Genomic DNA, 17,084 nt, shown 5'->3' on the forward strand with positions numbered 1-17,084 from the left:
CTGGTTTGGTCGCGCTCGCCGCATGCAGTCGCATGCTGGTGGGACAGGCCCTGTACGGGGATCACTTGACCTCCGCGCGGCCCCCGCTTCCGGTTTGGTCGCGCTTGCCGCATGCAGTCGCATGCTGGTGGGACAGGCCCTTTATCGCTTCTAGTTTAACGTATCATTTGAACCAGTTCCTATTTCACCCTCAAGGCCCCTCAATAATTCACTCTCTCTGCCCCTGAATAATTCTGATAAATTCCTTTACATTCCACTCACATATGCCTTCTGCATCCCTTGTCAAAAAACAGCACAGAAATTGCTCATCTCGGGAGCTGATGGAGATTGCATTGAAGTGATACAATACAACTCCTGACTTGGAGTCTCACTCATTTAATACCTCACCTTAAATACGTTCACCTTTTTGATTGTCTTCCTTTTTATCTTGACAGAATTTAACCATGTTGACCTCCACGTATTCCTTGAAATCTGCCCCTTTTCAAGAGTTGGCCAGAAAAACATTTATTAAAGTAAGTTATTTATTTAATATTATTCTGTAGATAGTATATGTGTAGGAAAGAACTGCAGATGCTGGTTTAAATCGAAGGGGGACACAAAATGCTGGAGTAACTCAGCGGGACAGGCAGCATCTGTATTATTCTGTAAATAATTGATTAGTTGTATGTAAGTAAGTAAAAAAAAATATATACCTGTATATGTGTTGATACTGGGACTGAAAAAACGTCACCTATTTCCTTCGCTCCAGAGATGCTGCCTCACCCGCTGAGTTTCTCCAGCATTTTTGTCTACCTTCGATTTTTCCAGCATCTGCAGTTCCTTCTTAAACCTTAATTCCCAGGTGGGCTTGTTTCTATTTTTCACTCGTTAACAACCATTTTACGAATGTGTGTAGGAAGGAACTGCAGATACTGGTGTAAACCGAAGATAGACACAAATTGCTGGAGTCACTCAGCGGGACAGGCAGCATCTCAGGAGAAAAGGAACAGGTGACGTTTAGAGTCGAGATCCCTCTTCAGACTGAGTTCCAGGCTCAGCTCCAGGCCCACTTTTATTTTTTATTTTTTTCGTGTCTATCTTCACTTTAAACCATTTTATGAAGTTCTTTTAATGTAATAAAACATTTAACAGGAGCATTATTAATCTAATTAAGGATCTTATAGAAACATATAAAATTATAAAAGAACTGGACAAGCTAGATGCTGGAAAAATGTTCCCAATGTTCGGTGAGTCCAGAACCAGGGGCCACCATCTTAAAATAAAGGGGAGGTCATTTAAGACTGATGTGAGAAAAAACTTTTTCTCCCAGAGAGTTGTGAATTTATGGAATTCCCTGCCACAGAGGGCAGTGGAGGCCAAATCACTGGATGGATTTAAGAGTGAGTTAGATAGAGCTCTAGGGGCTAGTGGAGTCAAGGGATATGGGGAGAAGGCAGGCACGGGTTATTGATAGGGGACGATCAGCCATGATCACAATGATTGGCGGTGCTGGCTCGAAGGACCGAATGGCCTCCTCCTGCACCTATTTTCTATGTAACCGATCGCATCTGTGACTGAAAACTTGGCTAACGAATTAGGTGTTACTGGAGGGAAATAGTACAGGGGTAGGAACAGTTTAGCGAGGGAATTCGAGTACGTACGGTTATGAAAATGATTTGCGATCTTATTTACACTTTACCCATAATTTGCTTGCAGAGAAATGCTCACAATGGTGCCAATAATGAACTCTCTGGAAGGAAGAAAACCAAAGTGGCCAAAACAAACTATTTTGGTATTGAGGTGTTGGAGTATTTGGAATGGTTGGACTGGGAACTGGGAATTGAATCCACCAAACACATTGTACTAAAGAATGTTCAGTTCAAAACTCAAAAACTCAAGTACAGGTGAGTTTTTCTGAATAACTTTGCATTTGATGCAGAATTGGGCCATTCGGCCCATCATTCGGCCCATCTATTCGGCCCATCATTCGGCCCATCTATTCTGCCATTCAATCGTGGCTGATCTATCTCTCCCACCTAACCCCATTCTCCTGCCTTCTCCCCACTATCCTTGACACCCGTACTATTCAAGAATCTATCTATCTCTGCCTTAAAAATATCCATTGACTTGGCCTCCACAGCCTTCTGTGGCAATGAACTCCACAGATTCACCACCCGCTGACTAAAGAAAGTCCTCCTCATCTCCTTCCTAAAGGAGTGTCCTTTAATTTTGAGGCTCTGACCTCTAGTCCTAGATTCTCCCACTAATGGAGACATCCTCTCCACATCCACTCTATCCAAGCCTTTCACTATTTTGTACGTTTCAATGAGGTCCCCCTCATTCTTCTAAACTCCAGCGAGTACAGGCCCAGTGCCATCAAAGACTCATCATATGTTAACCCACTCATTCCTGGGATCATTCTTCTAAACCTCCTCTGGACCCTCTCCAGGGCCAGCACATCCTCCTTCAGAAATGGTGCCCAAATTTGCTTACAATATTCCAAATGCTGCCTGACCAGTGCCTTATATAGAACCTCAGCATTACATCCCTGTTTTTGTATTCCAGCCCTCTTGAAATAAATGCTAGCATTCTGTTTGCCTTCTTAAAACCAGAATCTGTCAGACCTAAAGCCAGAATCTTTACTCCATCTGGGTCCCAAGTATTTTGTCCATTGTGACTCCGTAAACTCTTCTGAAAGTTACACAAAGTTAAACTAATCAAGAGTTTAAGGTGAAAGGGAAAATATTTAATGGGAATCTGAGGGGTAACTTTTTCACACCAAGGGTGGTGGGTGTATGGAACAAGCTGCCAGAGGAGGTAGTTGATGCAGGGACTATCCAAACATTTAAGAAACAGTTAGACAGGTCCATGGATAGGACGGGCTTGGAGGGATATGGACCAAACATGGGCAGGTGGGACTAGTGTAGCTGGGACATGTTGGCCGATGTGGGCAAGTTGGGCCAAAGGGCCTGTTTCCATGCTGTATCACTCTATGACTATGGCAAAAAAGTTTATTTTCCATAATATAATAAATCTTCATTTGATGAAATGGAACTCAGAATCACACGTTTGGATTTACTAACCAGTTATGCGGACAAACTAATATCATCTCAAGATAAACCAGCAACTTTACTGAAAATATGACTGCGTTTTGAGGGTCAGGTCGCAAAAAAATTGCGAACTACATGTGTCCTTTACTCTGCATTGTTGGGCTAATTAATTCTATTCACAAATTATATAGTTTGCAGGAATACCACTAGTACACTACTCATATAGTTTATACTATACAGGTATATCAAATGATATCGTCTTCCTAACCATTTAATTAAAAAAGGTGCAGGATTCCCGTCTGAAGAAGGGTTTTGACCCAAAACGTCACCCATTCCTTCTCTCCAGGGATGCTGCCTGTCCCGCTGAGTTACTCCAACATTTTGTGTCTACCTTTAATTCAAAAATGTATTTGTTTAGCATACTTTACAGCTACTTAAGCACTGTTTGTGTCATTAATGTAATCATAGAATCTTAGTTTGGTGCGTGTACAGATGTGGTGAAGTTGTCGCTGTTTTGAGCACATTGCACACCACTCTACACTGCGCACCTGTGGTTGAACTACTGAAAGACAAGTTTGCAGACTAAAGGTGGCCTATAATGATGCCATGAGAACACTGCTAAGGAAACCTATATGGTGTAGTGCTAGTAACATGTTTGTGGCTGCAGGAGTCAGTACTTTAGAAGCTTTCCTAAGAAATCATATGGATAAATTCATTTGCAGGATAAATGACTCTGAAAATGTAATTATCGTGGCCTTGTCAAACATAAGGTTTAGCACTACACGCTACGAATCCTAGTTGTGGAGACACTGGTATTGCTGTCTCGTTGTAGGACACTGATTTTTCTTTTTTATTCTGGATTTTAAATCATGTATTGTGTTTTTTTAATATATAATTTATGATGCTTTTATAAGTGATATACTAAGATTTGATATATTTTTTACAGTTTTTATATGCAATGTATTTTTATGTAATGTCCTTGTCTGGACCTTGAGTCCCAAATAAAGTTTATTATTATTATTATAATTATTATTATTATTATTATTATTATTATTATTATTATTATTATTATTATTATTATTATTATTATTATTATTATTATTGCATATTCAACCCATTGTGCCCATGCTGGATTTTTGAAAGACTGGTCCAATAGGTTTCCTGCAGTCCTGGAAAATGTCATTTTCAAAAATATATGCAATTTGCTTTCAAATCTGTTATAGAATGAGCTTCCGTCAGTCTCTCTGGTAGTGTATTGTAGGTCATAACAAATTCCGACAGAGATAGAATGGCTTCATTACACCACTGGTTCTTTTTTACAATTAGTTTACGTCTGTTCCTCCTAATTTAACTTTCCTGACCTTGAACATAATTGAATTTCACTACAACCTTCCCATTTGGGCGACCTATTTGGCGAGTTGAGGAGAGTTGAGGAGAGTTTGAAAAAATGTTGAAAACCTCCTTCGACTATGTAGAAGACCTCCTTCGACTATGTAGAAGACCTCCTTCGACTATGTAGAAGACCTCCTTCAACCTCCTTCGACTATGTTGAAGACTAGCTTCGACTAGCTACGACTAGCTACGACTAACTTCGGGAAAATTGGACACCGAATAGTGGAGAGTGAAGATAAACCTCCTTCGATCTCCTTCGACCTCCCTTCGACCTCCTTTCGACTATGATGAAAACTATCTACGACTACCGCCGACTACCTTCGACTACCCTTGATTAACATGCCGACCTACTACAACTAAACCGAAGAGTAAAAAAAGTATTGATTTTTTCCATGGCGACCTTTTTTGACTCAGGGGCATTTTTCAACATGTTGAAAAACACGCCGCGACCCAGCTGTGGCCTCGAGTACGCGGGGACTACTCTCGAGCATGAAGGAGAGTTACAAAGACATTTTACGACCTCATGTCGACCATGTTGCGAGTATGAGTCAAGGGCAAACTTGCCAGAACTCACGGATTAGGTCGCCAAGTGGGACAGCCCCTTAAGGACAACAGTCCTAGTTTATCCGATCTTCCTGTATAATTGAAATTCCAAATCTCTGGTACTCTTCCAATAAAATCCCTCGACCCTTTAGACACCTTTCTTAAAGTTTGACTTGATTGGAGACATTTTGAACTATCATTAATCGGATTTCATCAGACTTTATCTTGCACTAAATGGTGTGCCCTTTATCCCTTATTTGTACATTGTGGCCATCTTGATTGTAATCATGTACAGGTGCTCCTCAACGTACAATGGGGTTACCTTCCGATAAACCCATCGTAAATCGAAAATATCATGTCGAAAATGCATTTAATACACCTAACCTAATCGATGGTCGAGATTGTGGATTGCGAAAGTCCTAACTCACGGTTGTTTACTCTCGTGATCGCGTGGCTGACTGGGAGCCGCGGCTCGCTGCCGTTGCCCAGCGTCACGAGAGAGTATCGTACCGCACAGCGCTCGCCCGGGAAAATATAAAAATTCAAAGTGCGGTTCCTACTGAAATGTGTATCGCTTTTGCACTATCGTAAAGTCGAAATATCGTATCGAAGCATTTAAAGTCGAGGATGCATCTGTATGGTCTTTTCTTTGACTGCATAACTGGTTAGCATTGCAAAAAAAAAAGCTATTCACTGTCCCTCGGGTCCATGTGATAATAAAGTAAATCCACAAACTCAAACTCGAGTAGCATGGAACAAAGGCTCAACACTATTGTCATGTCACAATAATAAACAAAAGTAATACTGCACTCTTGCTCCAATAATTCTGAAGGAGCTCGACACTAGCAGCCTTCTTGGTTGGTAACCCATCAACCACCCCAAACATTCCTTCCCCTCCACCATTGCTGCACACACAGTGTTTTCAGTATTACCAACTACAAAAAGCTTTGCAGTTGCTCATCTAGACCAGTGAAGATTCTTCATAGTAACATGGTCTAACTCCTGATATTCCCTCCCAACAGCAAGGTGCATGTACCTTCACGAGAAGGACTGCACATTGACTGGTTCAGCATGAACTTCTCCAGGGCAGTTAGTGATGGGCGGAAATTGGTCGGATCCCAAAACTTACCCGGGGGAACCATCTAAATCCAAGTTAGAGCTGGTTTTATGTTTTTCTCTTTTGCTTCACAGGTCTCCATCAACTAAATTCTTCACCACGCTATTCCCACAGCCAGTGGTCTTGAGTCCAGGGACTTCATACTCTTTGCCAGTCACTTTCTGTGCGGTTGAGAAGGTAAAAAATATATAATATTTACATTATTTCTTGGGATCCAAGTCCATAACTACCTGAAAATAGCAACATAAGTAGATAGAGTGGGAAAGAAGGCGTATAATATGCTGTTCTACATTAGTTGGGCGTTGAATATAAGAGTCACAGAGTCAAGAGTATAATAGTCAAACAGCTTTACAGAAGATAGACACAAAAAGCTGGAGTCAGGCAGCATACAATAGACAATAGACAATAGGTGCAGGAGTAGGCCATTCGAGCCAGCACCGCCAGTCACTGTGATCATGGCTGATCATCCCCAATCAGTACCCCGTTCCTGCCTTCTCTCATTATCATTTAACTCCGCAATCCCTAAGAGCTCAATCTAACTCTCTCTTGAAAGCATCCAGAGAACCAGCCACCACCGCCCTCTGGGGAAGAGAATTCCACAGACTCACAACCCTCTGTGTGAAAAAGTGTTTCCTCATCTCCGTTCTAAATGGCTTACCATTTATTCTTAAAGCATGGCCTCAGGTTCTGGACTCCCCCAACATTGGGAACATATTTCTTGCCTCTAGCATGTTCAAACCCGCAATAATCTTATATGTTTCAATAAGATCCCCTTTCATTCTTCCAAATTCCAGAGTGTACAAGCCCAGCCGCTCCAATCTATCAACATGTGACAGTCCCGCCATCCCGGGAATTAACCTCGTGAACTCCCTCAATAGCAAGGCCACAAATGGGCCCTGACCTCGGGTGTTTCAGAGGAAGTGGACTTAACTTTCTGGTGCCTTTCCCCACAGTGGAAATGTTTGATTCTGCTGTGGGGGGACGTTTGTGTTGAACTCTACAATGTGTTGTGTCCATTTTCTTTATTTTTTTTAACCTTTTTCTATGGCATGGAAACTCATTATCTATTTTATGTAAAGCACTTTGGTGTCAATGCGAGTTGACTTAAAACGTGCTATATAAATAAATCTTACTTACTTACTTACTTCCTCAAGTTTGGAGGCCAAAACTGAACACAATACTCTCACTAGTGTGGTCTCACTATGGCCCTGTACAAATGCAGGAGGACCTCTTTGTTCCTATACTCAACTCCCCTTGTTATGAAGGCCAACATGCCATTTGCATTCTTCACTGCCTGCTGTACCTGCATGCTTACTTTCATACGTTTGGTTGTGCCGCATTCAGAGTATTGTGTGCCAATCTGGTTGTCCCATTATAAGATAGCTTTGCACAAATTCTGTGGTGGTAGACGCAAAGTGCTGGAAGGAACCCAGCGTGCCACTCAAAGTCTGAAGAAGGGTCCCGATCCGAAACATCACCCGTGCTTTTTCTCCAGGTATGCTGGCTGACCGACTGAGTTGAGGAGTGACCGCATTGTGTTCTGATTCAGCTCCTCGATGATGAATGATTTAATGCAATTCTGGACGACTTGTCACAGAAAGGATGGGGAGGCTTTGGTGAGGGTGTCGAAGATGTTGGTCAGAATGCTGCCTGTATTGGAGGTTATTAGCTGTGAGGAGAGATTGGACAAACTTGGTGTTTAAGAAGGAACTGCAGATGCTGGAAAATCGAAGGTACACAAAAATGCTGGAGAAACTCAGCGGGTGCAGCAGCATCTATGGAGCGAACGAAATAGGCAACGTTTCGGCCTGAAACGTTGCCTATTTCCTTCGCTCCATAGATGCTGCTGCACCCGCTGAGTTTCTCCAGCATTTTTGTGTACCTTGGACAAACTTGGATTGTTTTCTCTGGTACGTCGGACCTGGGGGGGAGACCTTATATTATGAGAGGCAAAGATAGGGTAGACAGTCAGAACATTTTCCCCAGGATGAAGATGCCAAGGACAATAGGGCGTCGCTTTAAGGTGAGGGGACAAAGTTTAGTTTAGTTATGCAGCGCGGAAACAGGCCCTTCGGCCCACCGGGTCCGCGCCGACCAGCGATCCCCGCACATTAACACTATCCTACACCCACTAGCAACAATATTTTTTACATTTACCAAACCAATTGTGCAAACCCACAATCTTTGGAGTGTGGGAGGAAACAGAAGATCTCGGAGAAAACCCACGCAGGTCACGGGGAAAACGTACAAACTCCGAACAGACAGCGCCCATAGTCGGGATCGAACCCGGGTCTCCGGCCCTGCAAGCGCTGTACAGCCAGCAACTCCACCGCTGCGCCACCGTGACCGCCCTTAAAGGAGATGTTCAGGGGGCCGTTTCTCAGGTGCCTAGAATGCGCTGCTATGGGGTAGTGATGGAGGTGGATATGTAGTGGCATTTAAGCTTTCAGATAGGCACATGGAAATGCAGAGAATAGACAATAGGTGCAGGAGTAGGCCATTCGGCCCTTCGAGCCAGCACCGCCATTCAATGTGATCATGGCTGAACATCCCCAGTCAGTACCCCGTTCCTGCCTTCTTCCCATATCCCTGACTCTGCTAACTTTAAGAGCCCTATCCAGCTCTCTGTTGAAAGCACATGGATCAAGTGCAGGCGGATGAGATTAGTTTAATTAGGCATCATGTTCAGCACAGACATTGTGGGCCGAAGGGTCAGTTCCTGTGCATTCTGTTCCATATTCTATGAGTCCCAGGCATCCAATTCTAATTTCTTACAGTGGAAATATACGGAGGACACTCATTGCAATTAGATACAATTACCTTAATGTTTGTCCCCTTGCAGCAAGACTATGAGGACCGGATTGTGTTCGAGACCAAAGGTGGCTCATTTTCTATCTTCCTGCGAGCGTCACTGCCCTACTACGATATACATTTACCTGATTTGGTGTGCCTGCCGATCTGTGCCATCTTTGAAAGTTCGGAGGCCACATTTCACTTGCGAAACTATAGGTAAGGCTGGAAAACAATCGGGTACATGATTTAGCCCTTGTTACTCAATATTCTTTGGATAGTGAAACTCTACATTTAATATAGTTTAGAGATACAGTGTGGAAACAGGCCCTTCAGCACACCAAGTCCGCACCGACCAGCGACCCCTGCACATTAACACTCTCCTACATGCACACTAGAGACAATTTATACTTATACCAAGTCAATTGATCTACAAACCTGTACGTCTTTGGAGTGTGGGAAGAAACGTAAGCTCTCGAAGAAAACCCACGCAGGTCACGGGGAGAACGTACAAACTCCGTGCAGACAGCACCAGCAGTCACGAACCCGGGTCTCTGGCACTGCAAATGCTGTAAAGGGTCTGTCCCACTTTCACGACCTAATTCACAACCTATTTTACTCGTGGACATTTTTCATCATGCTAGAAAAAACGCCCCGACCTACTTGATGCCACGAGTACCTACGACTAGCATCACGATCTCGAAACGACTAAGTTGCGAGTATGAGTCAAGGGCAAACTCGGCAGAGGTCGTGAATTAGGTCGTGAAAGTGGGACAGGCCCTTTAGGCAGCAACTCTACCGCTGCGCCACTGTGCCGTCCTTATGTGTTTTAGGTTTGGAATAATTATTAGATCTGCTTCTCGTTGGAGAGAGATTCTGTGACTCCTTACATGTGGTAGGTGCCTGGGCTGCACTGCTAGGTGAGGTGGTGGAGGCAGATATGAAAGTGGCATTTAAGAGGCTTTTACACAGGCACATGGATCTGTGGGAAATGGAGGGATATAAATGTGCAGGCAGATGAGATTAGTTTAACTTGGCATTTTATTTGTGTTTTTTTGTTAATGTCCAAAGGGCCTGTCCCACTTACGCGATTTTTTCGGTACTACCGGCACCCGTCATCGACGCAGCAGGTCACCGAAAATTTTCAACGTTGAAAATCCAGCGGCGACCAAAAAAAGGTACGACTCGACGAAAAAAGGCGACTACTCACGACCATACAGGTGCCACGTGTCGACATGTCGCGGGGTGAAGCCTGTATGGTCGTTAGTAGTCGCCCAAAGAGTCGTACCTTTTTCTGGTCGCCCCTGGATTTTCAACATGTTGAAAATCTTCGGCGACCTGCTGCGACTATGATGGGTGCCGGCAAGTTGCCGAAAAAATCGCTTAAGTGGGACAGGCCCTTTAGGATGTTTCACGATAATAAAGAAGGCTTATAGACGCAGACTGCCATTGTTAATAATGATGTTCTTGTCTTTGCAGTAAGCTCCTGACACCGTTCCAATTGGAAGTACAAAATCCATTCCATTTAATCCCGAACAGCGGTATATTAACATCCTATGGTGATTGCAAGATCAAGATCGTGTTCCAGCCCCAAACCCCCCATGCCTATGACATAATTGCAACTTGCAAATTTGGTGAAAACGACCGTAAAAAATTTATGAAGCTGCAAGGTATAGGTGAGAGCTAACTCCATGTCAAAATCATTGATGCATTGCAATAACGAAAAGGATTGTCTCGCATTCATATATCGCTGTACATGGTGGAAATGTCGGGGCACAGAGGGGATCTCTTTAAGTTGAGAGGCACAAAGTTTATGGGAGATGTGCAGGACAGGTTTTTGTTTATATCGGGATTTCTTTTACAGGGACGTCATGCTGGGACTCTATAAGGCGCTGGTCAGACCGTGTTTGGAGGATTGTGAGCTATTTTGGGCACCATATCTGAGGAAGGATGTGCTGGCTCCTGAGAGGGTCCAGAGGAGGTTTACAAGAATGATCCCAGGAATGAGTGGGTTAACACATGATGAGCATTTGATGGCACTTGGGATTGTACTCGCTGCAGTTTAAGGAGGTTGAGGGGGGGGGACTTCATTGAACCTTACGGAATACTGAAAGGCTGAGATGGTGCGGATGTAGAAAAGATGTCTCCACGCGTGGGAGAGTCTCGGACCAGAGCTCATGGCCTCAGAATTTAAGAAGATTATGAGGGATTTTTTTTTAGTCAGAGGGTGGTGAATCTGTGGAATTCTTTGCCACAGAAGGCTGTGGAGGCCAAGTCAATGGATATTTTTAAGGCAGAGATAGATGGATTCTTGATCAGTATGGGGGTCAGGGGTATATGGGGAGAAGGCAGGAGATTGGGGTTAGGAGGGAGAGATAGATCAGCCAGGATTGGACTTGATGGGGCGAATGGTCTAATTCTGCTCCTATCACTCCTGCTCCCAACTTGCCCACCCCGACCAAAAAGTCCTATTTACTAGTACAGGAACAGGCCACCTGCCTGTGTGGGTATTCAGAACATGCTGCCAGGCTTGGTGGTGGTTCAGATCTGATAATGTCATTTTAGAGGCTTCTCAATCGGTACATGGATACACAGGGAATGGAGAGATATGGATCGTTTTCAGGCAGAGGAGATTATTATAGCTTTGCATCCTGTTTGCAACAGACATTGTGGGCTGAGAGGCCTGTTCCTGCGCTGGACTGCTCTATGTTTTGGTACCAATCACAACTACAGAATGCTGCTGTCCACCCTCTCTCCCTGTCCCCTGAATGGAGAATCAAAGCTGGGCTTTTCCCAGATGTCTTTAATTCACTTTTGAAAACTTAGTTGACTCTGGGTTCAAAATAGTGAATAATGTTAGACTGTTTGATTGCTGTCAGACTATTGGTGCTGTCAGTATATAGTTTGTACGTTCTTCCCGTGGGTTTTCTCCGGGTGCTCCGGTTTCCTCCCACACTCCAAAGACGTGCAGGTTTCCAGGCCAATTGGCTTTGGTAAAAATTGTACATTGTCCCTAGCGTGTGTAGGAGAGTGTTCGTGTACGGGGATCGCTGGTCGGCGCGGACTCGGTGGGCCGAAGGGTCTGTTGCCGCACTGTGTCCCTAAACTAAACTAAACTAAGGGAAGTTCAACCTCTTCCAAGGACCCTACATCATCCTTGGAAGTGGTTGAAGTTCCCTTAATCGGCTGTTGTTTTGCGTATAGTTTTTATATTGTGAATAAAGTCTATTTTTGAAATAAAAAAATAATGGCCTCTGAATCAGAGCGACCATCTAAGATTTTATTTTACTGTAAGTGCTCTTGTCACACAGAGAAGATTCTTATGCCCCTGTCCTAATTAGGCAATTTTTTAGGCGACTATAAGCGACTAGGCTGTCGCCACATGGTCGCCGGGATGTCACCTGTATGGTCGTGAGTCGTCTCCTCAGTCGCACAAAGAATCGTAGCATTTTTCTGGTCGCCGCTGGATTTTGAAATGTGCAAAACTGTTCGGTGACAGTTGGCTTGACGCCAATGAGCGTAGCTTGACTTCTCCTGACGTAAGTGCTGTCGTAGGTCATCGCCAGGTGACGTAGGTTGTTGCCAGGATGGCGTAGGTTGTCGCCGGTGCTGACTTCGGTGAATTCCATTGGCGACTACCTATGTCAACTGGCGACAGGTATCGGCGACCAAATTGTCTTACCTTGTCGTAGCTTGATGCGGGTGGACGTGGGTCGTCGTAGGAGTGGTCGTAGGTGGAAGTCCTAATGGTTCGCTGGTTGTCGGTAGCTTGCCCTAGCTTGACGTCGACTGGGTGGCAGGTTGTTGTAGACATTGCCGTAGACATTGTCGTGGGGGAGGGGTCCAGTCGCCGGTTTTTCGTCGCTGGCAGTCTCTAAAAAAAAATTGCCTAAGTGGGACAGGCCCATTACCCATTGCCTGCACCTGGACCTCCATTCGGGATAAAAGCACAAAGTGCTGGAGATAATCAGCGGGTCAGGCAGCATAGAGTCATAGAGTGACAATAGACAATAGACAATAGGTGCAGGAGTAGGCCATTCGGAGAGACAGACCCTAAATTGGATATATAGTTCTCCAAACTAACTGGCCAACCTATTATCCTGTGACTTATATCCTCTCGTTCCAGCACTCCAATATGTATCCCCTCAAAGAATTTTGCAGGTTTTATTGATATAAATGGTCATTCATTTGTCTGTACTCAGAGGGCAATTGACTCATCACAGGAATCAATCATATGAACCTTCATTGCGCCTTAGGGTCATAGAGTCATAGATTAATATAGTGTGGAAAAAGGCCCTTCTTGCCCAACTTGCCCACACCGTCCAACATGTCCCAGCTGCACTTATCCCACCTGCCTGCGTTTGGTCCATATCCCTCCAAACCTGTCCTCTCCATGTACTTGTCTAACTGTTTCTTAAACAATAGACAATAGACAATAGGTGCAGGAGTAGGCCATTCGGTCCTGCGAGCCAGCCCTGCCATTCAATGTGATCATGGCTGATCATCCCCAATCAGTACCGCATTCCTGCCTTCTCTCCATATCCCCTGACTCTGCTATCTTTAAGAGCCCTATCTAGCTCTCTCTTGAAAGTATCCAGAGAACCGGCCTCTAAGGCAGAGAATTCCACAGACTCACAACTCTCTGTATGAAAAAGTGTTTCCTCATCTCCGTTCTAAATGGCTTACCCCTTATTCTTATCGTTGGGATAGTCCCTGCCACAACTACCTCCTCTGGCAGCTTGTTCCACACACCCACCGCCCTTTGTGTTAAAACGTTACCCCTCAGATTCCTATTAAAATCTGTGGAGAGAATGGATAGGTGACGCTTCAGGTTGAGACCTATCTTCAGGTCTTCATTTGGGAAGACTGGATAACTTTAAGAAGAAGGTCCGCAGACTGAATTGTAGATTTCTGGGTGCATTGGGTCAGTAACTTCTGGAGACATGGCCGAGAAAGAAATAATAAAAAGAACATTATGTGCATAATGTTCACAACCTCAACATGACCCCAAAAAATTTTACGACAATATTTTGAAGTATAATAACTGTTTTTATGTTGGAAACAGCCGATCTGTGAACAACTAGGTCCCATAGTCAGATGATAATAACTAGGGCAGCCTAGTGCCCTAGCTTTAGGGCGGCACGGTGGCGCAGCGGTAGAGTTGCTGCCTCACAGCGCCAGAGACCCGGGTTTGATCCTGACTACAGGCGATGTCCATACGGGGTTTGTACCTTCTCCCTGTGACCGAGTGGGTTTTCTCCGGGTGCTCCGGTTTCCTCCTACACTCCGAGGACGTACAGATTTGTAGGTTAATTGGCTTCGGAAAAAAACCGTACATCCACTCTATCCGCAGTCGCTGCATCAAAAAGGCTGGCAGCATCATCAAGGACCCACAACATCCTGGCCACACACTCATCTCCATGCTACTTCAGGTAGAAGGTACAGGAGCCTGAAGACTGCAAAATCAAGGTTCAGGAATAGCTCCTTCCTCACAGCCATCAGGCTATTAAACTCAACTGAAACAAATATCTGAACATTAATAGAATATTATCTGTTTATTTGCACTTTATCTGCTTATTTATTGATGTGTGTATATATTTATATAATGGTATATGGACACACTGATCTGTTCTATATTCATGCCTACTATATTCTGGTGTTCTGAAGCAAAGCAAGAATTTCATTGTCCTATCCTAGAACACATGACAATAAACTCTCTTGACTCCAGGCCTTCCTCCAGAATGTTCTTTCTTTTTGCTCAAGTTTCCAACATCTGCAATTTCTAGTGTCCACATAAAATACCTCCTGCGGTATTAACTGCAGTTTGAATCCAACTTTGAAGGGCTCATTATTTAGGTTGAGATTCCAGAAGGGACTGGTTGGACATGTTAGATGAACCAAAACTTCACATGGTCTCTCAAACAGGGATAAAACATGGTGTTGTATCAGGTGGATTGGACAATGGGGGTGGTTGTTCTCAAAATTCTAGCACTGGTGAGAGAATGTAGCGGCTGGGCTTGTACACTCTGGAGTTTAGAAGGATGAGAGGGTATCTTATTGCAACATGTAAGATTATTAAGGGTTTGGACACGCTTGATGCAGGAAACATATTCCCGATGTTGGGGGAGTCCAGAACCAGGGGCCACAGTTTAAGACTAAGGGGTAAGCCATTTAGAACGGAGACGAGGAAACACTTTTTCACCCAGAGAGTTGTGAGTCTGTGGAATTCTCTACCTCAGAGGGCGGTGGAGGCCGGTTCTCTGGATACTTTCAAGAGAGAGCTAGATAGGGCTCTTAAAGATAGCGGAGTCAGGGGATATGGGGAGAAGGCAGGAACTGATTGGGGATAATCAGCCATGATCACATTGAATGGCGGTGCTGGCTCGAATGGCCGAATGGCCTACTCCTGCACCTATTGTCTATTGGTCAGCGTGGACTCGGTGGGCTGAAGGGCCTGTTTCCGCGCTGTATCTCTAAACCAAAATGAACTAAAACTAAACTATATAATCTGCTTTTGGTGATGTCTATTGAGGGATAGATGTTGGCCTGAATTTTGGGAACAACCTCCCCAGTTGTCAACACCATCTGAAATAACACCACAAATGGGAACATTTTATCCCCATTTGAGAGACAATGTTGCTTCATCAAACATGCCTGACCATCATTTACCTATTGGAATCTCGACCTAAATAATGAGCCCATTAATGTTTGATTCAGAGGGGGGAAATCACCAAATTGCAGTTGAAACACAGGAAGAAATTTATGTAGACACGAGACTGCAGATGTTAGAATCTTGAGCAAAAAACCCCACAACATTTTGAAGGAAGGCCTGGATAGTGTGGATGTGGAGAGGTTGTTTCCACTAGTGGGAGAGTCTAGGACCAGAAGTCATAGCCCCACAATAAAAGGATGTACCTTTAGAAAGGAGATGAGGAGGAATTTCTTTAGTCAGAGGGTGGTGTTGGCAATTTATTGCCACAGAAGGTTGTGGAGGCCATGTCAATGGATATTTTTCAGGAGATTGATAGATTCTTGATTAGTACGGGTGTCAGGGGCTCTGGAGAGGAGGCAGGGGAATGAGGTTCATAGGGAAAGATAGATCAGCCATGATTGAATGACGGAGTGGATTTGATGGGCCGAATGGCTTGATTCGTTTACTTAGAAACATAGAAAATAGGTGCAGGAGGAGGCCATTTGGCCCTTCGAGCCTGCACTGTCATTCATTGTGATCATGGCTGATCATCCACAATCAGTGCCTGCCTTCGCCCCATATCCCTTGATTCCACTAGCCCCTAGAGCTCTATCTAACTCTCTTTTAAATCCATCCAGTGACTTGGCCTACACTGCCTTCTGTGGCAGAGAATTCCACAAATTCACAACTCTCTGGGTGAAAATCTTTTTCTCATCTCAGTTTTAAATGGCCTCCCCTTTATTCTTAGACTGTGGCCCCCTGATTCTGGACTTACCCAACATTGGGAACATTTTTCCTGCATCTAGCTTGACCAGTCCTTTTATAATTGTATAGGTTTCTATAAGTTTCCCTCTCATCCTTCTAAATTCCAGTGAATGCAAGCCCAGTATTTCCAATCTTTCCTCAAATGACTTTAGTTTAGAGATACAGAGCGCAAACAGGCCCTTCGGCCCACCGGGTCCGCGCCGTCCAATGATCCCGCACATTAGCACTATCCTACACACACTCGGGACAATTTTACATTTATACCAAGCTAATTAACCTACGAACCTGTACGTCTTTGGAGCGTGGGAGAAAAACGAAGATCTCTGAGAAAACCCACGGGAGAGAAACATAGAAACATAGAAACATAGAAAATAGGTGCAGGAGTAGGCCATTCGACCCTTCGAGCCTGCACCGCCATTCAATATGATCATGGCTGATCATCCAACTCAGTATCCTGTACCTGCCTTCTCTCCATACCCCCTGATCCCTTTAGCCACAAAGGCCACATCTAACTCCCTCTTAAATATAGTCAATGAACTGGCCTCAACTACCTTCTGTGGCAGAGAATTCCACAGATTCAACACTCTCTGTGTGAAAAATGATTTTCTCATCTCGGTCCTAAAAGACTTCCCTCATATCCTTAAACTGTGACCCCTTGTTCTGAACTTCCCCAACATCGGGAATAATCTTCCTGCATCTAGCCTGTCCAACCCTTTAAGAATTTTGTAAGTTTCTATAAGATGTAAGTTTCTATAAG

At 44.2% G+C, this 17,084-nt stretch overlaps 1 protein-coding gene across 1 annotated transcript in view; it reads left to right on the forward strand.

Moving 5' to 3' along the window:
• The first annotated feature begins 440 nt into the window (after positions 1-440).
• cfap65 (cilia and flagella associated protein 65) overlaps positions 441-17,084 on the forward strand; it is a 213,101-nt gene continuing 196,457 nt past the window's right edge. The window contains exons 1-5 of the mRNA XM_033024878.1: positions 441-512; positions 1,696-1,883; positions 6,156-6,258; positions 8,924-9,090; positions 10,351-10,547. Of these exons, the coding sequence (XP_032880769.1) occupies positions 444-512; positions 1,696-1,883; positions 6,156-6,258; positions 8,924-9,090; positions 10,351-10,547 (724 nt within the window). The 5' untranslated portion in view covers positions 441-443. The remainder of the gene's footprint in view (positions 513-1,695; positions 1,884-6,155; positions 6,259-8,923; positions 9,091-10,350; positions 10,548-17,084) is intronic.

This window comes from Amblyraja radiata, chromosome 7, assembly GCF_010909765.2.
Source record: "Amblyraja radiata isolate CabotCenter1 chromosome 7, sAmbRad1.1.pri, whole genome shotgun sequence".
NCBI lineage: Eukaryota > Metazoa > Chordata > Chondrichthyes > Rajiformes > Rajidae > Amblyraja > Amblyraja radiata.